At 43.9% G+C, this 22,509-nt stretch overlaps 1 protein-coding gene and 1 pseudogene across 1 annotated transcript; both read left to right on the top strand.

The window, feature by feature from the left end:
- The first annotated feature begins 4,316 nt into the window (after nucleotides 1-4,316).
- On the top strand, nucleotides 4,317-7,717 carry LOC106577738 (leucine-rich melanocyte differentiation-associated protein). The gene is made up of 4 exons (XM_082964499.1): nucleotides 4,317-5,648; nucleotides 5,818-6,009; nucleotides 6,481-6,558; nucleotides 7,007-7,717. The coding sequence occupies exons 1-4, from the start codon at nucleotides 5,464-5,466 to the stop codon at nucleotides 7,149-7,151; spliced, it is 600 nt and encodes a 199-aa protein (XP_082820625.1). The 5' UTR covers nucleotides 4,317-5,463; the 3' UTR covers nucleotides 7,152-7,717.
- Nucleotides 7,718-13,397: 5,680 nt separating this feature from the next.
- Nucleotides 13,398-20,507, top strand: LOC106577706 (cytoplasmic aconitate hydratase-like; annotated as a pseudogene).
- The last annotated feature ends 2,002 nt before the right edge of the window (nucleotides 20,508-22,509 follow it).

Below are 22,509 nucleotides of genomic sequence, written 5' to 3'. Positions count from 1 at the left end.
CATCAAACATTTGGTACAGCCCCTATCATGACCCCTAGGTGAACCCCTTTCAGAATGCAGGTAGGCTACAACTGTCCACAATGTCAGAGAGAGTATGAATTCCTCTCTCACTCCAAACTGGAAAAGATATTGGCTGGCCACCCATGAGGAGACTGTAATTATTAAACAATGGTATATGGGGGTGAATGGTGATGATTAATAATATATTTGCAATGGTTCCCCATTGAACACCATATTGCATGCATTTGCATGATGATAGGGCCAAAGGTAAGTTTGGCTTTTTTTGATAGAGATGTTTGAATATACCAGATCTTGGAGCCTGTACAGTTTTGCTAAATTATCGCAGAGGGGGCGCCAGGTCACTGAGACATTGGGGTTTAACCACACACATAGTGGGCACAAAATAAAGGTCCAGAAATATAATTTAAGATTGGAGAGGTTTTGACCTCCAGAACACTTCTGTCTTTGTTAAGTAGACATTTCCCCTCCATATAAATTTGGAAATCAAAGTGTGCAGTTTCTTCCAATATCCCAGCGGCGGTGAAAGTGGAATCATAGAGCTGTAAAAGTTTATCCGAGGAAGTATATTAATTTAATTTGTGCATTGAGATCATCTTTGTAGGTCTGATTCTACTTGTTTATAAACACTATTAAAATTGGTAGTGTTGGTGATCTGTAAGGATGGATGGATGTCAATACCTAGATATTTGAAATGGCTTACTATTGGGATGTCAGGGGACAGGGAGCTATTTCTCATATCTTTATAAAGCGGTAGTAGTGAAGATTTGGCCCAATTCATTTTGCAACCTGAGATTGAACTGAAGTTTTTAACGATATTGAGAAGGACAGGTAGAGAACGAGGAGCGTCTCCAACATATAATAAAACATCATCCGCATAAAGGGAGATATAGCGGTCAGAGTTGTGAGCAGTGATAGGAACATGTGTGGACTGACAGACTGCCTGAGCCAGGGATTCCAGTGATAACGCAAAGAACAAGCTGCTGAGAGGACATCCTTGCCTTGTACCTCTGGCAATGGGAAATGGTTTAGAACACAAAGTGTACAAAACATTAGGAGCACCTTCCTAATATTGAGTTACACCTCCGAATATGTCCTGGAGTCCACAAATTGTTGAAAGCATTCCACAGGGATGCTGACACATGTTGACGCCAATGCTTCCCACAGTTGTGTGAAGTTGGCTGGATGTCCTTTGGGTAGTGGACCATTCTTGATATACACAGGAAACTGTAGAGCGTGAAAAACCCAGCAGCGTTGCAGTTCTTAACACACCCAAACCGATACGCCTGTCACCTACTACCATACCCCGTTCAAAGGCACACATATTCTTGCCCATTCACCCTATGAACTGTACACACACAATCTATGTCTCAACCGTCTCAAGGCTAAAAAAATCATTATTTAACCAATGTCCTCCTCTTCATCTACACTGATTGAAGTGGACTGGGCCTAAGTTATACTATGAAACAATTATCTTATTTAGGAGGCTAAAATTACATTTCATCTTTTCACAAATAGTTTCATATTTAAACATTTCAATTGCACAATTCCTCACCCAACAGGGCAATGTCATGAAGGTGCTTAGGGTCATTGTCCTGTTGAAAGGGGAAGCATCGCCCCAGTCTGAGGTCCTGAGCACTCTGGAGCAGGTTTTCATCAAGGATCTCTCTGTACTTTGCTCTGTTCATCTTTGCCTCGATCCTGACTACTCTCCATCATGCCACCACTATGCACTATGGGATGGTGCCAGATTTCCTCCAGACGCTTGGCATTCAGGCCAAATAGTTGAATTTTGGTTCAGATCAGAGAATCTTTAGGTGCCTTTTGGCAAACTCCAAGTGGGCTGTCATGTGCCTTTTACTGAGGAGTGGCTTCCGTCTGGCCACTCTACCATAAAGACCTGATTGGTGGAGGGCTGCAGAGATGGTTGTCCTTCTGGAAGGTTCTCCCATCTCCACAGAGGATCTCTGAAGCACTGTCAGATTGAGCATCGGGTTCTTGGTCACCTCCCTGACCAAGGCCGTTCTTCCCTGATTGCTCAGTTTGGCCGGGCGGACAGCTCTAGGAAGAGTCTTGGTGGTTCCAAACTTCTTCCATTAAAGAATGATGGAGGCCACTGTGTTCTTGGGGACCTTCAATGCTGCAGAATTTTTTTAATACCCTTCCCCAGACACAATCCTGTCTCGGAGCACTACGGTCAATTATTTTGACCTCATGGCTTGGTTTTTGCTCTGACATGCACTGTCAACTGTGGGACCTTATATAGACAGGTGTATGCCTTTCCAAATCATGTTCAATCAATTGAATCTACCACAGGTGGACTCCAATCAAGTTGTAAAAATATCTCAAAGGTGATCAGTGGAAACAAGATACACCTGAGCTCAATTTCGAGGGTCTGAATACTTATGTAAATGTGATAATACATTTTACATTTTTAATACATTTGCAAACATTTATTAAAACCAGTTTTCACTATGGAGTATTGTGTGCAGATTGCTGAGGATTTATTTGTATTTAATCCATTTTAGAATAAGGCTGTAACGTAACAAAATGTGGAAAAAGTCAAGGGGTCTGAATACTTTCCGAAGGCGCTGTATATGCAGTTATCTTAGCCAGCAAGCCAGCCAGCCAGCCAGCCAGATAAAGTTAGTTATTTTAGTATGCATGCTAGCCTAGCCAGCTAACTAGCAAACCACCACGGTTGACATAACTAAGTAATAAGCCGGAAATCAACACCAATTAATCTAGCCCAAGCAGGAACCCAGAGACCACAACAAAACAAATCCAGTAGATATACAGTAGAGAGCGGAGACTTACCGATTGACGGCTGAGTTGGCAACCAAATAAGAGCCAAGGAGCAAGGTACTTCAGAGCGAGAGGCCGTTTCACCGGCCGAGGAGGAGACAGCTAATAGAATAGCAATAGTACTAAACCCGGAAATGAGCCTGGGTCGTTCAGTCATTCCTTTGGGGAAAATGTATGGAGAAAGAATGGAGAAAAACACAGAAAATAAGGTCTGAGGTTAATACAGGCTTTGGAGATCTTATACGTTTTGTTCTATGAGATAATCAACATCCCTGCTGTTCACAGCATGGTTACCAGGGGACTAAAACAGCTGAGAAGTTGAGCCTCACCCTTCAAATCTCTTAGTGGTTGAGGAAATTAACCCACTATGCTGTTTACTTTCTGCATCTGCATTATATTGCTGAGTTTACCTTTAGTAACATGTATATAGATAATGTTACCGTTACATTTGCTGTGTTATTTTAGCCAGTAATATTACTGTTTAGTGTTATATTGTTTATTTCAGGGGAAATGTGCAGTATCTATTAGTATTCTAAACTACACCGAAGCAAAAATAAACGCAACATGCAACAATTTCAAAGATTTTACTGAGTTACAGTTCATATAAAGAAATCAGTAAATTTAAATAAAATCATTAGGCCCTAATCTATGGATTTCACATGACTAGGAATATAGATATGCATATAGATATATAGATATAGATATGCAAAAAAGGTAGGGGCGTGGATCAGAAAACCAGTCAGTATCTGGTGTGACCACCATTTGAAACATGCAGCGCAACACATCTCCTTTGCATAGAGTTGATCAGGCTGTTGATTGTGGCCTGTGGAATGTTTTTCCACTCCTCTTCAATGGCTGTGCGAAGTTGCTGGATATTGACGGGAACTGGAACACGCTGTTGTACACATGACTGGAACACGCTATTGTACACATAACATGTCTGGTGAGTATGCAGGCCATGGAACAACTGGGACATTTTCAGCTTCCAGGAATTATGTACTGATCCTTGTGACATGGAACTGTGCATTATCATGCTGAAACATGAGGCGATGGCGGTGGATGAAAGGCACGACAATGGGCCTTAGGATCTCGTCACGGTTTCCCTTGACTAGAAGAATAACTATAAAGGATTTTTGTTTGGGAATAACTGGGCCAGTACATTGTGGAACATTCAGAGACAAATGTATTATGTAGAATGAACATGCCTCTCTGACACGTGGAATAAGGAATCATGTCAGCTCTATTCATTACATTTCTATCTGAAACTTAACATATTGTTACGGCACTTGTTATGCCGGGTCTTGTCCTTTGGGAGAACCCGTGGACAGGAAGGGGTTAACGGCCAATGTGATTATCCGGATCTTGTGATCCAGAGCTGAGCCATGAATGAGTGCCTTTTATGTGCAGTGAGCAGACTGCATCTCGGCCGGTAGAGCTGCCTGAAAACCACACATCGTGGTGAGTTGGATCAAATGGAATGATTACCTGTATATAGATCTGTTCATGTGCTGTATGTATTGTTTGTGAAATCATGTTTGCCTATTTGAACTGACCTGCTTCTATGAATGTTCCTATGTATCCCTGACAAGTCTGAGAGACAGCTTTGCTGCACCCGTGGTGTCATTCGTGAGCGATCCAGATTGTTTTTTAAGAGTTGCCGACCATACAACCTTAGCTTTTTCATATCATTTTTTCAAATGGCAAGATTTAAAGATGTTTGTAGAACTATGAGAAGGCTAATCTGCTTGGAGAAAAACATTTCACTGAGGGAATTACATGCACAGGCATTTCGTCTGGTTTTCTAACAGAGTGGGTCATTCATTCATAGCCTCCTGGACTCCAATACCCTCAGCCCTGATCTAATGGTGAATTGTCTTTATAGTAGCACATGACAACAGGCACTGCTGTTGATCTACTGTATTCTACAAATAAAGAAGGGTGAACTGAATGATAACCGAACCACCTCGCTGACGGTAAACTACTGTATTATGCCGTACTCTCAAGCCAGAAAATGCTTGTTAGTGTAGTCTTTTGACCAGTGTAACAGTGCTGTAATGAACTCATGTCAACATTCCAAAATTAAAGATGTACACAACACATCTCAAAGGTGAAAAATGGTTATACATATTCAATTTTGGTCCTGAAGGTCTACTGCAGCTGCTGGTTTCCATGCAATCCCTCCGATCAGTGACTGATTCAGATCTGGGACCAAATACTATTTGAAATAATTTCAAATACTTTAGCTGTGCTTCATTGAGTTTCCCTGTTGCAAACCCCACCCGCATAGCAACCCAGGCAGGCTGAAGCAAACACTCAAAGTATGTAAAAGATTGCAAATAGTATTTGAACCCAGGTTTCCCTGGGACATCAGCTGAATTAACTACCTAGTCTGTCAATTATATGTACAATTCAGCAGATGTTTGGTAAGCGATTAGCATTTTGGCTGCTTGTTTATGTTTAACTCCTGGAAAAGAGATTTTGGAAATTAGTACTCTCAATAACTAAACCATGATGCCCTTGTCGTTTTGATTTGAGGGTGGATATTGGGAGTTATGGCGCCATGTATCTGAATCCCCTGGTAATCTGGCTAGTTGGCATCGAGAAGTGAAGTGTTGAAGGCTGTAGTTCGGCCTCTTGGCCATGGAGACAGCGGGGCCTCCTGCTGCACCAGGCCAGCCTGGCCAACCCGGTCAGCCAGGCCCGGTGCTGGGGCTTCGGAGTCTCTCCTTTGCCTACCAGGGATTGCTAGAGATCCCCTACGAAGTCATACTAGCCCAGCGAGACACCCTGGAAGTGTTGGACCTCAGCTACAACCTGCTGGAGGAGTATCCTTCTGCTCTGAGCCCTGTAGAGACAGAGGCAAATACACACACATTACATACACACACATCTGAATTCCATCTCTCTCTTTCACGCACCAATCAGAGACATGCTATGCATGTGTACTATACTATTAACACACAGTCTACCTGGCAATGTTTGTCCTTCATTCAGCTGCCAACGGAGCCCAGCTCTCCTGGGTGAACTGGAGAAGCTCAGCACTCTGATCCTGGACTGCAACAGCTACTCGTCCCACGTCAAGTTCCCCTACATGCCTAGTGTCACCACCGTGTGGATCAACAAGAACAAGATCGGCAACCTGCCCACCTTTGTTGAGGAGATCCGAAGCAAGTTCCCCAACATCAAGTAAGACTGGCTTTTACTGAAGCCATTGGGGCAGTGTGTGCCTGTGTGTTTTTGCCTGGGTGACAGTTTCTGTTGAAGTCAACACCTTTGTTGGTTTCGTTCCAAACTGCGTTCAGTAGGGTGCAACATTGTGGAGCATTGAACAGACATGTTATTACAACATAAAAAAAGCATGAGACCATAACCCAAAGACCATTTTCAAGTTTCAAGTTTTAATGTCACATGCACAAGTACAATGCAGAAATACATATCAATGTAATCCTAAAAACAACACAAGGTAGAACAAACAAGAAATACAAATAAGATAAGAACAACACAAGAAAGTAAATAAGATATATACAGGGTCAGGTCCAATACCATATTTACAATGTGCAGGGATACTGGAGTGATAGAGGTAGATATCTAAAGGGGTAAGGTGACTAGGCATTTAAGTGTTGTTGTCTGACCTCTGGATGTTTTTACTTCCTTTAGGATTCTCAGCATGATGAACAACGAATCAGCACCCAGCTACTTCAATGGAGGGAGTCTAGACCAGTACATAGACTACAGGTGAGCTTGAGTGAACACAGCTGATACACTAAAGCTGCACCTTTTTGATCAGGTGTCTTTTTAGATTCAAATGAGAAGGATGTGTTGTGTAACCTTACAGGTCATAGGAATATGACATGATTCTATAACTCAAAATAAGTTAGAGTTAAAATTGTGTGATATGCAGTGCATTTCGGAAAGTATTCAGACCCATTGACTTTTTCCATTTTGTTACGTAACATCCTTGTTCGAAAATTGATTAAATTGTTGTTGTTTTTTTTGCATCAATCTACACACAAAAAACACTTGCGGGTAAGTTTTGGAACGCGGGCCGCCTGTTGCCGACCCCTGCTATATACCAGACGTACTGTTCCTCATCAATATGTTATGTCATTACTACAGTATGAAATGATGTGCTTTATGCTTTTTGTGTCTCGCCCACCAACATGTTCCTCCTCTGGCCACACAGGCAGTATGTGATCAGTCAGATCCCAAGCCTGAAGATCCTGGATGACACTGAGGTTTTGGAGAAAGAGAGAGCGCAGGCTAAGAAGACCTATAGGATGCAGAGGACCAGGGAAGGCAGCAAAAAGAGGAAGGAACTTCAAAATTAAACCCTCCATAACACTGCTCCCTATCGAACTGAACTTTATCAAAGATTTATCAAGATGAGAAAAAATAATCATTGTATAGATAGATGACTAGTTCAAGGCAAGTTAGCACAATTTCAAATATATTTTCAACATGTTTATCTATCAAAATTAAAATGGGATAATTTCTCTTATGACTTTATGGATGGGGGGTTCTAAGCTGAAATATGGAATTGTTTAAAGATGGTCATACTATGGATAATTTAGCTATTTGATTTGGAATCTTAGGACCCCTTCAGGTATAACACATATTTGATCAAATATTGAATTTGGCCTTTACTACTATAGCACATAGAAACACATTGAATAACACACTGATAAATGGCTAAAAAGACAGTCAGAAAATAAATCATAAGGAACAAGGTTTTGAAGTGTCTGTCCTATATCTAGAAGATATAAGAACGCTGATGAAATATACAGTATCAGTCTAAAGTTTGGACACACCTACTCATTCAAGGGTTTTTCTTTATTTTTACTATTTTCTACATTGTAGAATAATTGTGAAGACATTAAAACTATGAAATAACACATATGGAATCATGTAGTTACCGAAAAAAGTGTTTAACAAATCTGAACATCTTTTAGATTCTTCAAAGTAGCCACCCTTTGCCATGATGACAGCTTTTGCACACTCTTGGCATTCTCTCAACCAGCTCTACTTGGAATGATTTTCCAACAGTCTTGAAGGAGTTCCAACATATGCTGAGCACTTGTTTGCTGCTTTTCCTTCACTCTGCGGTCCAATTCATCCCAAACCATCTCAATTGGGTTGAGGTCGGGAGATTGTGGAGGCCAGAAACAGCACTCCATCACTCCCCTCCTTGGTCAAATAGCCCTTACACATCCTGGAGGTGTGTTGGGTCATTGTCATGTTGAAAACAAATGATAGTCCCACTAAGCGTAAACCAGATGGGATGGTGTATCGCTGCAGAATGCTGTGGTAGCCATGCTGGTTAAGTGTGCCTTGAATTCTAACTAAATCACAGACAGTGTCACCAGCAAAGCACCATCACACCTCCTCCTCCATGCGTCACGTTTGGAACCACAAATGCGGAGATCATCCGTTCACTTACTCTGTATCTCACAAAGACACGGCGGTTGGAACCAAAAATCTCCAATTTGGACTCCAGACCAAAGGACAAATTTCCACGGTCTAATGTCCATTGCTCGTGTTTCTTGGCCCAAGCAATTCTCTTCTTCTTATTGGTGTCCTTTAGTGGTTTCTTTGCAGCAATTTGACCATGAAGGCCTGATTCACGCAGTCTCCTCTGAACAGTTGATGTTCAGATGTCTTGAACTCTATGAAGCATTTATATGGGCTGAAAGTTTTGAGGCTGGTAACTTTAATGAACTTATCCTCTGCAGCAGAGGTAAATCTGTGTCTTCCTTTCCTGTGGCGGTTCTCGTGAGAGCCAGTTTAATCATAGCGCTTGATGGATTACATAGTTTTTTCCCTTCATCAATCTACTCACAATGCCCCATAATGACAAAAAGAAAACAGATATTTAGAATATTTACAAATGTAAAGAATAAAAAATAACAAACAAATATTTACAAAATTGTTGTTGAAGCAGTGATTACAGCCTCGAGTCTTCTTGGATATGATGCTACAAGCTTGGCACACCTGTATTGGCACACCATTCTTCTCTGCAGATCCTCTCAAGCTCTGTCAGGATGGACGGGGAGCGTCGCTGCACAGCTATTTTCAGGTCTCTCCATAGATGTTGGGCCACTCAAGGACATTCAGAGACTTGTCCCGAAGCCAATCCTGCATTGTCTTGGCTGCGGAGTTGTTGTCCTGTTGGAAGGTGAACCTTCGCCCCAGTCTGAAGACCTGAGCAATCTGGAGAAGTTTTCATCAAGGATCTCTCTGTACTTTGCTCTGTTCATCTTTGCCTCGATCCTGACTAGTCTTCCAGTCCCTGCCGCTGAAAAACATCCCCTCAGCATGATGCTGCCACCACCATGCTTCACTGTAGGGATGGTGCCAGGTTTCCTCCAGACGTGATGCTTGGCATTCAGGCCAAAGAGTTCAATCTTGGTTTCATCAGACTAGGGAATCTTGTTTCTCATGGTCTGAGAGTCCTTTAGGTGCCTTTTGGCAAACTCCAAGCAGGCTGGCATGTGCCTTTTACTCAGGAGTGGCTTCTGCCTGGCCACTCTACCATAAAGAACTGTTTGGTGGAGTGCTGCAGAAATGGTTGTCCTTCTGGAAGGTTCTCCCATCTCCACAGAGGAACTCTGGAGCTCTGTCAGAGTGAGCATCAGGTTCTTGGTCACCTCCCTGACCAAGGCCCTTCTCCCCTGATTGCTCAGTTTGGCCGTGTGGCCAGCTCTAGGAAGAGTCTTGGTGGTTCCAAACTTATTCCATTTAAGAATGATGGAGGCCACTGTGTTCTTGGTGACCTTCAACACTGCAGAAATGTTTTGGTACCCTACGGACAATTCCTTCGACCTCATGGCTTGGTTTTTGCGCTGACATGCACTGTCAACTGTGGGACCTTATATAGACAGGTGTGTGCCTTTCCAAATCATGTCCAATCAATTGAATTTACCACAGGTGGACTCCAATCAAGTTGTAGAAACATCTCAAGGAGGATCAATGGAAACAAGATGCACCGGAGCTCAATTTGAGTCTTCTTATGTAAATACGTTTAGATCTTTTGTTTGGTGGAGGAGGAAGAAGGATCTGGGCTGTTTTTCATGGTTTGGGCTAGGCCCCTTAGTTTCAGTGAAGGGAAATCTTAATGCTACAGCATACAACAACATTTTAGATGATTCTGTGCTTCCAACTTTGTGGCAACAGTTTGGGGAAGGACCTTCCTGTTTCAGTATGCCCCCATGCACAAAGCGAGGTATATATAGAAATGGTTTGTCGAGAACGGTGTGGAAGAACTTGACTGGCCTGCACAGAGCCCTGACCTCAACCCCATCGGACACCTTTGGGATGAATTGGAATGTCGACTTCGAGCCAGGCCTAATCACTCAAAATCAGTGCCCGACCTCACTAATGCTTTTGTGGCTGAATGGAAGCAAGTCCCCGCAGCAATGTTCCAACATCTAGTGGAAAGCCTTCTCAGAAGAGTGAAGGCTGTTATAGCAGCAAAGGAGCGACAAACTCCATATTAATGCCCGTGATTTTGGAATGAGAGGTTCGACAAGCAGGTGTCCACATACTTTTGGTGTTGTAGCGTTCCTGCCCTATCCAGAGTAGCCTACTCTCCCTTCTCTCACAGCTGGAAGTGCTAGCTAATCCTTCACCCTCTTCCATGGCTGTTAGCTAGCTACAAATGCATTTGGAGTTACAATGATAAATACATCAACATAGCTATCTAGCTAATATGAAGTTAGCAAGCTGTTGATATTTAATTCACGTAGCTAGCTATACAGTATGTAAAGTTAGCTAACTAGCAAACATTACGTTAGCAGCTCATTTGATTTAGCATGCACATTACGCTTCTGTAGCAAGCTAGCTAGCTATCGCTTTTGATCATATTCAAAATATATTTACTTACAGTACTTGAATAGGTTCTCCCATTGCCTCCATTTTCTGGGTCCTTAGAAAAACTAAATAATGGGAAATCTTCGAAGTTTCCGGCAGCAGCTAAACGCAGCCAGCCAAGTGGACGATTGGAGGACTAACAACAGACTAGCTGTGTTCGAATACTCATACTAACCGTACCATTTGTGATGTGAATTGAGTATATAGCATTGTAATGACCTGGCTAGATCATAATTGTCCAGACAGAGGTTTGAGTTTACGATTCATGGTTTATTCCCAACTCCCACACAGGCTACTGTTTGGCCGTAGCCCATGCCAAATAAATGAAAGGTACCCGTATAAAACAACCGTGACCTTCTCTTGTGAAGACCAAGCGTAAGAGAGAGATCAATGGCTAAAACATGGTCTTAAACTTGCAATGCTCCACCCCCCTGACACCCCCCCCCCCCCCCCCCCCCCTCCACTCCACCAACCACCTGGATGCCTGGCATCAGAACATTTCAGGCATTCCCGTGATTGGCAGATAACATGTTGATTGGCATGTCGGACCCTGTGAACACTGGGTACTGGTAAGTACAACACAACCAACTAACAGCATAACACACAGCTGTTTGTGCGGGTCGCTACACAGCCCCCCACCACAAAGTCCCTCGTCCCCGAGGGAACAAACAAAGTCTCTGAAGCGATCTGGAGGGCTCCTTTGCCTGCGTGGCCGTGATGGTCACAGAGTGTCCAGATGTGAAACAGGGGGCTCAGTCCGTGGTCGGGGGCTGACCCTCTGGGGCCCAGGGGATGAAGGCAGGGGCATGGGGACAAGGATGAGGGAATGGGGAATACAGTCTGTGGCTCTGGGGAACCACGCGGTGACACAGGGAGGGAGACTGGGGGAGTGGGCTGTCTGGAGCCTTGTCTACGGCGCCTGGGGGTGGGTGCCTGGGGAATGTCATTGCCAGAGAGGGGAATTGTGGGAGTCCCTGGGGTTTGGGGAGAAGATGCCCCTCTGTATGGGGCTAACCTGTCCCCTGGAAGGAAGCTGCACCCGGTACACAACCTCCCCTACCCTCTCCAGGACGCTGCAGGGCCCCACCCAGTGACTGTCCAACTTGGGGCATCTGCCTTTCTTTCTCAGGGGGGCTGTAGACCCAGACCAGCTCCCCAGCCACAAAGTGCCTTCCCCGGGTGTGCACGTCATAGTTCCTCTTCTGCCTCCCACCTGCATTCACTAGCTGCTCTCTGGCGAAGGTGTGGGCTGTCTCCAGGCGGTCCTGGAGTCTCCGGGCATACTCCGGCCCCGGGGGAACAGGAAGGCTATCCAGGGGCTGACCAAATGCCATCTCCGCAGGGGTACGGATCTCTTTCCCCAGCATGAGGAGGGCAGGCGTGCAGGAGGTGGAGTCTTGGACAGCGGAGCGGCATGCCATGAGGACCACAGGCAGGTGCTTGTCCCAGTCATGCTGGTGTTTGACAGAGACGATGGCCAGCTGCTGTCCAAGCGTTTTGTTGAAGCGTTACGTTAAAGCCTTATTCTAAAATGGATTGATTATATTTTTTTCCTCAAATCTACACACAATACCCCATAATGATAAGGCGAAGACTGGTTTTTAAATTATTTTTGCAAATGTATTCAAAATAAAAAACAGAATTACCTTATTTACATAAGTATTCAGACCCCTTGCTATGAAACTCGAAATTGAGCACAGGTGCATCCTGTTTTCATTGATAATCCATCAGATGTTTCTACAACTTGATTGGAGTCCACCTGTGGTAAATTCAATTGATTGGACATGATTTGGGAAGGCACACACCTATATAAGGTCCCACGTTGACAGTGCATGTCAGAGCAAAAACCAAGCCATGAGGTCGAAGGAATTGCCCGTAGATCTCCGAGACAGGGTTGTGTCGAGGCACAGATCTGGGGAAGGGTACCAAAAAATTTCTGTAGCATTGAAGGTCCCCAAGAACACAGTGGCCATTATTAAATGGAAGAAGTTTGGAACCACCAAGACGCTTCCTAGAGCTGTTCGCCCGGCCAAACTGAGCAATCGGGGGAGAAGGGCCTTGGTCAGAGAGGTGACCAAGAACCCAATGGTCACTCTGACAGAGCTCCAGAGTTCCTCTGTGGAGATGGGAGGACCTTCCAGAAGGACAACCATCTCTGCAGCACTCCACCAATCAGGTGGAGCCCACTTGGAGTTTACTTAAATGACTCTTAGACCATGAGAAACAAGATTCTCTGGTCTGATGAAACCAAGATTGAACTATTTGGCCTGAATGCCAAGCATCATATCTGGAGGAAACCTGATACCATCCCTACAGTGAAGCATGGTAGTGGCAGCATCATGCTGTGTGGATGTTTTTCAGCTGCAGGAACAGGGAGACTAGTCAGGATTGAGGGGAAGATGGAGCAAAGAACAGAGAGATCCTTGATGAAATCCTGCTCCAGAGCGCTCAGGACCTCAGACTGGGGCAAAGGTTCACCTTCCAACAGGACAACGACCCAAAGCACACAGCCAAAACAATGTAGGAGTGGCTTCGGGAACAGGTGTTCCAAGCTTATAGCGTCATTCCCAAGAAGCATCGAGGCTGTAATCGCTGCCAAAGGTGCTTCAATAACAATTTCTAAACTGTTTTTTTCTGGGGTATTTTGTATAGATATTTTTTCCCCCTCATCAATGTAATCCATTTTAGAATAAGGCTGTAATGTATCAAAATGTGAAAAAGTCAAGGAGTCTGAGTACTTTACGAATGCACTGTTTGCCTCCTGTTCCACAGTGGGGCTCCAAAGCGTTCCGGAACATGCGCATCATTCCCACCGACTCGGGGGTCTTGCACCAGGTCAACCTGGAGTATCTGGCCAGGGTGGTGTTTGACCAGGACGGCTACTACTACCCTGACAGCCTGGTGGGCACCGACTCCCACACCACCATGATTGACGGCCTGGGTGTGCTGGGCTGGTGTAAGACCTGGCTTGGATTGTGTACACTGTTCTTGGAACCAACTCAAATAATTGCTAATAGTGTTAAAGGGATACTTCAACCAAATTACAAAATGACTGCACAGTTTTTAAACTTCCAAGTGGGGCACTTAAGGCTATCCCCTTTAACCTACAAATAACCCATAAGCATCAAACCCCAAAATGTACTTTAGCCAAATATGAGCTATCTAGCCTTGCTACTGGAACGTGCCTAGACCTGGACTTAATCTTGCCTGACATGTTTGTTGTAGGTGTGGGCAGGATCGAGGCGGAGGCCGTCATGCTGGGCCAGCCAATCGGCATGGTTCTCCCTGAGGTCATCGGCTACAGGCTTGAGGGCACCCCAGACAAGTTCATCACCTCCACCGGCATGGTCCTCACCGTCACCAAGGTAATCGGTTAGTCAGTTGCATGACAGTGGGGCCACTGTTTATCTATCTTTTTAGACATCTCTTTTGAACAAATCTGTCTAATCAGTATAGTTCAAGGCATGAAATTATTCAACAAAGTAGTACTATCAATGCGATCCATTTGGAGGCTGTTGATTTGTTACTTGAAAAACTGACTTGCCCTAAGGGGATCAATAAACTTGTATTAAATAGTTTAGTTGTAGATAAACAATGGTGAGTGTTTCATTCCACAAGTGTATGTCACATAGAAACACCATTTGTCTGAGTGTCCCATGCTCTCCCTCTGTGCCCACAGCACCTGCGCCAGGACGGCATCGTGGGGAAGTTTGTGGAGTTCTTCGGCCCAGGTGTGGCACAGCTGTCCATCACCGACCGAGCCACCATTGCCAACATGTGCCCAGAGTATGGAGCCACTGCAGCCTTCTTCCCCATGGACCACATCAGTGTTCAGTACCTGGAGCAGACAGGTGGGATCTTTAAATGTTGCATATTTGAGAAAAAGCAGGACAGATGCTACTTTTAAACTGTAGCCTTTGAGGTTTTAGCACTTACTGTCAACAATGTCTAAGAACCTCAGATAGTATTTGAAATGTAAAACGGGGCTGGCAACACCATATCACCTTCTCATGGCAGTCAAAACTTTTTCCTGTCTCTTTTTTCCCTTCATTTCTTTTTTCATCGTTGCTCTTTTTGCTGCTCCCTCTACTCAGGGAGAGATGGTGAGAAGCTGGACTACTTCACTAGGTATCTGAACGCAGTCGCCTTGTTCAGAGACTACAGCAACTCCTCCCAAGACCCCGACTTCACCCACGTACTCGATTCCAAACTGGATCATTTTAAAATGCATTTAATCATTTAGAAATGAGGACTTGTAGATGTAAGTTTCTAGACTTATGACAAAAGATTGTCAGGCATGAGTTATGGCAACTTTGGAAAGTTATTCTGTTTTGAAAATGATTGGACACAGTCTATGTCTGGGATCTACAGTATGTGTCAAGTGATCACTAATAAGCTTCACCAAAAAAATCCTAACTCTTGTTCTACTTTCCCTCTACTCCCCCCTGCCCCCTCTCCATCCTATGCAAGGTGCACAAGCTGGACCTGAGCACCGTGATCCTGTGCTGCAGTGGTCCCAAGGGACCCCACGACAGGGTGGCCGTGTCGGACATGAAGACAGACTTTGAGGCCTGCCTGACAGCTAAGGTAACGACAACACCCATCTCTCACTCACTTGTTGGTATCTACATGCTGATAGTATGTCCTGTTATCACAAGTCCTTCCCTTAACATTTGTGTGTATGAGGTGTGAACAGATTTAGAAAACCTAAAGGGGGCATTTGGGACAAAAAATGATTGCATGCACCATTTTAAAGTAGTCAACCGGATTGGACTTACTATGGGTTAAGGAGGCATCACAGATTTCCATCCAGGTCAGTAGGAGGGGTCATGCTAGAGGTGTGCCCACTAGCTTTTCTAACTCAATGTCTTTGCAGCAAGGCTTCAAGGGTTTCCATGTGACCCGGGAGCGTCACCACGCAGAGGTTCCCTTCCAGTACAACGACAAGGAGTACAGCCTCTCCCATGGCTCAGTGGTCATCGCTGCCATCACCAGCTGCACCAACACCAGTAACCCCTCTTATGCTAGGGGCTGGTACGTACTAGGCCTTGTCCCATGCTCTGCCCTATCTGGGTCGTGTTCATTAGACATCAAACAGAAGAACATTTTCTGAAATGGGGAGGGACTACCTGCAGTTTTTCATCATCCGTTTTAAAACGTTTTTCATTACGTGCCTGAATGAACACGACCCAGCTGATTTGACTTCTATCTGGGAAGTTGTTCAGTCATTGAGGTTGAATTGGTTCTGTGTTGCTTTTCAGGTCTCCTGGCAAAGAAGGCCATCAAGGCTGGACTGAGTATGAAGCCCTACATCAAGACCAGCCTGTCGCCCGGCAGCGGAGTGGTCACATACTACCTGAAGGAGTGCGGCGTCATGGACTACCTCTTCCAGCTTGGGTAAGGCAGACCTTCCTAAAGACTGACTAATAGTCTATAGGTAAGGGGTTCATCTCAAAAGTCTTTCCCAGCTCCTTCCATTTTTTTCTCCTTGCATTCCACTCCCCGTAAGGTTTGAAGTGGTGGCGTATGGCTGCATGACTTGTATAGGCAACAGTGGACCTCTCCCAGAGCCTGTGGTGGAGGCCATTACTCAGGTAACTACTAACTTTTAACATTTACACCCACACCTGGGTCGTGTTCATTATGGGAACACAACAGAAAACGTTTAGGAAGGGAAAATGAAAATGAGTCCAATGAGTGTTACAGTCCTTTTTCTTCTGTTGGGTGCCTTATGAACACGACCCTGCAGGGTCAATGGCTACAGGTCCTCACTCGATGCTCTACCTACCATTCTCTTCCAGGGAGATCTGGTAGTTGCTGGAATCCTATCAGGTAACAGGAACTTTGCAGGGCGTGTCCACCCCAACACACAAGCCAATTATCTGACCTCTCCCCCCCTGGTCATCGCCTATGCCATCGCCGGAACTGTGAGGATTGACTTTGACACAGAGCCCATTGGTGAGTATCTTCAAACAAACACTGTGTTCTCTTTGCAACAGTTGTATAGTTTTACTATATAGCATTCACACCAGTGGAAGCTGTAATGTCTGTAATGAAATTAATCAAATAGTACCGTTCAATTCAATCCATTCCCTCATTACAATGAGCCCTTTCTCCGAATTCAAAGAGACACCAGCCTCCTCTGGTTCACACATACTGTTCTGGAACACTCAAGAAGTTCAATGAGATTGGGCCGTCCGGTGCTGATACTGGTTTCTGTTGTTTCTCTTTCGCTCTCTCTCATATATCTTCTCTGGTTTCATGATGTAGCTTTGAACAACAAAGGGAAAGCGGTTTTCCTGAGGGATATCTGGCCCACGCGGCAGGAGATCCAGGCTGTGGAGAGACAGTTTGTCATTCCTGCCATGTTCAAAGAGATCTATGAGAAGATTGAGGTAAACGCAGCTCTTTGGATAATAATATTCTATAATATCCCCAGCTTTGATAGTGTAGAGAAGTTGATCGGGGCCGGGGATTCTAAGTAATGTCAACTTTTCAGGATTTAGAAGGCCTAAAAAAGTATGACAATTTTTAAGATGTGGGTGAATAGCAGACTTTTTCGAGGTATTGGTACATTTAGTGTAGAGAGCTGTTGGTGTTGTAGTTTTATATGGGACTGTTCTACCCTGCTCCACCCTGGCAGAAAGTGAACGGACGCTGGAACGCCCTCAACGCCCCCTCAGACAAGCTGTATACCTGGGACCCCAAGTCCACCTACATCAAGTCTCCATCATTCTTTGATGGACTGGTACGACACACAAACTAATGTCCTCGTTGTAATGTCCGATTTCTTTCCCCTCTCAGGTTTTATCTTTTGAAAAGGATTGTTCAGTGAAATGTACATATTTATATATTTTTTTCCTTACCTTGAAATTAGTCTATGGGCTCCAATCCACAACCACTTTCACAAAATGTCTTTTAGCGCAGCTATCCCTTCAGCCTTTCTGTGCTTTCTTCAGACCAGGGAGCTCCTGTCCCCCGGGTCTATAACGGATGCCTACGTGCTGCTGAACTTCGGCGACTCTGTGACCATATCTCTCCTGCTGGGAACATCGCCCGAACCAGCCCTGCAGCATGCTACCTGACCGGCAGAGGGTGAGAGAGATGGGAGGGAAGGCAGTAACTATACCCTTTTCACACTACTGAGCCGAGCCACGCTGTATTGGCCTGGTTAGTTGCTGGAAAGGACAATGTGAAAGGAAAAAAATCCAAGCCAGCCCAGTACAGTTTGGGTCAGCGTGATAGTGTGGAAGCTTCTTTTGCTAGCTAGCTTAAGGTTATTACAGTGAGCTCCAAAAGTATTGGGACAGTGACATTTTTTTGTTATTGTTTTGGCTCTGTACACCAGCACTTTGGATTTGAAATGATACAATGACTGTGAGGTTAAAGTGCAGACTGTCCGCTTTCATTTGAGGGTATTTTCATCAATATCGGGTGAACCATTTAGAAATTACGCACTTTTTGTACCAAGTGGGTCACAAGCTTGATGCAATCATTGCGTGCTAGTAATATGGGACCAAACACTAAGCTACTTTAATACATATAAGTGAATTTGTCCTAATACTTTTGGTCCCCTAAAAAGGGGGGGGGGGGAGAGACTATGTACAAAAAGTGTGGTAGTTTCTAAATGGTTCACCTGATACGGATGAAAATACCCTCAACTTAAAACTATCAGTCTGCACTTTAACCTCAGTCATTGTATCATTTTAAATCCCAAGTGTTGGAGTACAGAGCCAAAACATTTAAAACAAATATCACTGTCCCAATACTTTTGGAGCTCACTGGATGTCTAGCTAGCTTTTAGCTTAGTATTTTTTTTAATGTTGGAGTCAAGTTGCACCCAGAATCCAAAGTAACATTTTAAACCCTTTCCAGTTTGAACCCACGTGACTTCAACTCGTACGGCTCTCGGCGTGGCAACGATGCTGTGATGGCCCGTGGCACGTTCGCCAACATCCGTCTCTTCAACAAGTTCCTGAACAGACAGGCACCGCGTACCATGCACCTACCCTCTGATGAAACGGTATAATGCCCTGGAACAACAGATAAGTAATAACTTTCAATAATGTAATATTCTTTCCTGTTATAATGTAATAAAACCAGGTAAAGTTATACAGCTCCAGATAATTGTATAACTTATTACATTATCTGGTGGCTATTACTTTATCAAATGAGTAACACAATTTTTATGACTATTGTATTAACTTACTTTTATTGTATGTTTAGCATTTCTTCTTGTATTTTGACTGCATATTAGTGTATTTTGTTATATGGCTGTTATATGTACTATGGTAGTCCCTATGTATCAATGTATGTATTTAGTGTGCTCTAGCCATTGTCTGCTTCCCTGTACAGCTGGATGTGTTTGATGCTGCAGAGCGTTACCAGCAGGCTGGCTTCCCGCTCATGAACCTAGCTGGGAAGGAGTACGGCTCCGGTAGCTCCAGAGACTGGGCCGCTAAAGGTTCTTTCCTCCTGGTCAGTCTCTTGTCTTCGATCACAACAGCGTTCTCATCACACCAACTCATTTGATCATGTATGATGTAGTAGCTGAATGTAAGTTAGGGGCTAGCCTGTATGACACTTTTCAGTATCAAATATAAGATTCTGGTGGGCTATGTGGATGTTTTTTTTATTGAACAAAGGTAATACAATACAAAGTAGGGAGCATGCAAGGTACACATAACAAATGGTGAGCTATGTGGATGCCCACTGTTACCTGCCTGACACCCTTCCTCTGTTCCCCTCTCCCAGGGCAACAAGGCTGTGCTGGCAGAGAGCTATGAGAGGATCCACCACAGTAACCTGGTGGGCATGGGGGTGATCCCTCTGGAGTACCTGGCCGGGGACACGGCAGACAGCCTGGGCCTGACGGGCCGAGAGCGTTACACCGTGGTCCTCCCAGAGCCACTCACACCCAGGGTGATTGTTGACATTAAGGTACGACCGGTGATTACATAGGGTGGGAAATTCTCAGTGGAAAGGGAAAATTGGATACCTAGTCAGTTGTACAACTGAATGCCTTCAACTGAAATGTGTCTTCTGTATTTAACCAAACCCCTCTGAGTTAATGAGTTATGCGAAAGTCTGAGTTGCTAGTAGATGTCTAGTCCAAAAAAAAGAACACTTTGAGATTTCTATGAACTCTCTAATACATTATGATTCTGTAATACATTTGAAAAGAGCAATACTCAATATATTGGCCTTTTTTACTATGAGCAACCTACAACTGTCTGTTTCCCTTCCCTTACAGCTCGACACGGGTAAAACATTCCAGGCGAGGATGAGGTTCGACACAGACGTGGAGCTGACGTACTTCCACAACGGAGGCATCCTCAAATTCACGATCCGCAAAAATGTCTGAGAACTAGAAGGAGCGCACCATCGGGACCAAGCCGCGCTGAACAAGCACATCCTCCATGTAGACGGAGAGACAGAAAGCCCTGACTCACCCTCTGTTGGTTTGAGTTTACCATTTGGTTTTCATCATGTTGTCTCCATTGGTTTTAGTGCATTAATCAACCGCAGTACTGGTTCCATACTTGATCCATTGCGGGTCGGGATGATGATATGAAAGTCAGAACCCGCCACATTTAACACTGGTATGATAGACACCTGGGTTCAAATAGTAATAAAGTCCAGCCAAAGTATTTGGAAGAAAACATATATTTTTTTTAAACCCAGGTCTCAAATAAAGTGACAATAGTACAGTAGCCAAGGACTTCTGGCCTCTCACCCTACCTCTGTGTTGCCAAACCAAATGCTAACATTAGCTAGCCATGCACGTAAGCCTAGCCTGCCCTGGTTGTTGGTTCAATGCTGCCGTTCATTGTTATTTGTCCCGACCGGGATTGTATTTGTTGATTTTAAATTCTTGTCATTGTGTCAATTTAAAATAATTGCCGCTGTGGTGGAGTAGACATGGGCTCCTTCTGAAATTGCACCCTATTCACTATATAGTGCACAACTTTTGACCAAAAGTAATGCACTACATTGGGAATAGGATGCCATTTCGGATGCACCCATGGTGGAGTTCCATTCTGTGTTCTGTTTGAATGGTGATGGTCTTGTAGCCCATTCCAGCCTTGTGTAGGTCTACAATCTTGTCCCTGACATCCTTGGAGAGCTCTTTGGTCTTGGCCATGGTGGAGAGTTTGGAATCTGATTGATTGCTTCTGTGGACAGGTGTCTTTTATACAGGTAACAAACTGAGATTAGGAGCACTCCCTTTAAGAGTGTGCTCCTAATCTCAGCTCGTTACCTGTATAAAAGACACCTGGGAGCCAGAAATCTTTCTGATTGAGAGGGGGTCAAATACTTATTTCCCTCATTAAAATGCAAATCAATTTATAACATTTTTGACATGCGTTTTTCTGGATTTTTTTGTTGTTATTCTGTCTCTCACTGTTCAAATAAACCTACCATTAAAATTATAGACTGATCATTTCTTTGTCAGTGGGCAAACATACAAAATCAGCAGGGGATCAAATACTTTTTTCCCTCACTGTATGTTATTGGCAGGTTGGCATTTATTGGGATGAGTCTTGTCCTTGAGGCAGAACTAAGCGATTTCCGCTAGATGGGCCAGCTGCAAAGTCAAAATTGCCTATATTGTAACATTTATGAAAGAAAAACATGACCTTTTTGGTCTTAATTTAAAACCTCTTGGGGATAGAATCCCACTGACGGGATTGCAAGCATGGCGCGAAATTCAAAACAGCAAAAATCGAATAATTTCAATTTCTCAAACAATCAACTATCTTACACCATTTGAAAGATAAACATCTCCTTAATCGAACCACATTGTCCGATTTCAAAGAGGCTTTACGGCGAAAGCATAAAGTTAGATTATGTTAGGAGTACATAGCCAAAAAAGTACACAGCCATTTTCAATTCAAGGACAGGCGTCACCAAAAGCAGAAAACCAGCTAAAATTATGCACTAACCTTTGACAATCTTCATCAAATGACACTCCTAGGACATTATGTTAGACAATACATGCATTTCTTGTTCTATCAAGTTCATATTTATATAAAAAAACAGCATTTTACATCGGCGCGTGTCGTTGAGAAAATGTGTCTCCCCCAAAACTGCCAGTGAATTTACAAAAAATACTCATTATAAAACGTGGTTAAAGTATTAAACTGTTATTCAAAGAATTATAGATTAACATTTCCTGAATGCAACCGCATTTTACAGATTTCAAAATAAATGTACTTGGAAAGCACACTTTGCAATAATCTGAGTACTCTACTCAGAAAAATACACTACGCAATACAGATAGCCGCCATGTTGGAATCATCTAAAATCATAAATAACATTAGAAATATTCCCTTACCTTTAATAATCTTCATCAGAAGGCACTTCGAGGAATCCCAGGTCCACAACAAATGTTTTTTTCAATGAAGTTCATAATTTATGTCCAAATAACTCCATGTTGTTCCATGTCGTTAGCGCGTTCAGTAGGCTACTCAAAATGTAGGGCGCGGGAGGGAAAAGTCATGCCGAAAAGTAAAAAAATAAATCTATTTACGTTCGTTCAAACATGTCAAATGTTGTTTAGCATCAATCTTTAGGGCCATTTTTAACGTGAAACATCAGTAATATTTCAACCGGACCTTTCCTGTGTCTTGAAAAACGTTTGGAATACAAGGTCTCATCTCACATGAACGCGCATGAATGCGCAATAATGAAGTGACAACATCCCAGGGACATCAACTTCCCTTCCTTCTCATCCGGTCTCTGTTCATCATAGACGCTTCAAACAACTCTATAAAGACTGTTGACATCTAGTGGAAGCCATAGGAAGTGCAAAATGAA

The sequence above is a fragment of the Salmo salar genome, chromosome 18 (assembly GCF_965601325.2).
Source record: "Salmo salar chromosome 18, fSalSal1, whole genome shotgun sequence".
NCBI lineage: Eukaryota > Metazoa > Chordata > Actinopteri > Salmoniformes > Salmonidae > Salmo > Salmo salar.
Note: the sequence above shows the minus strand (reverse complement) of the source record. Positions and strands in the feature narration are given on the sequence as shown.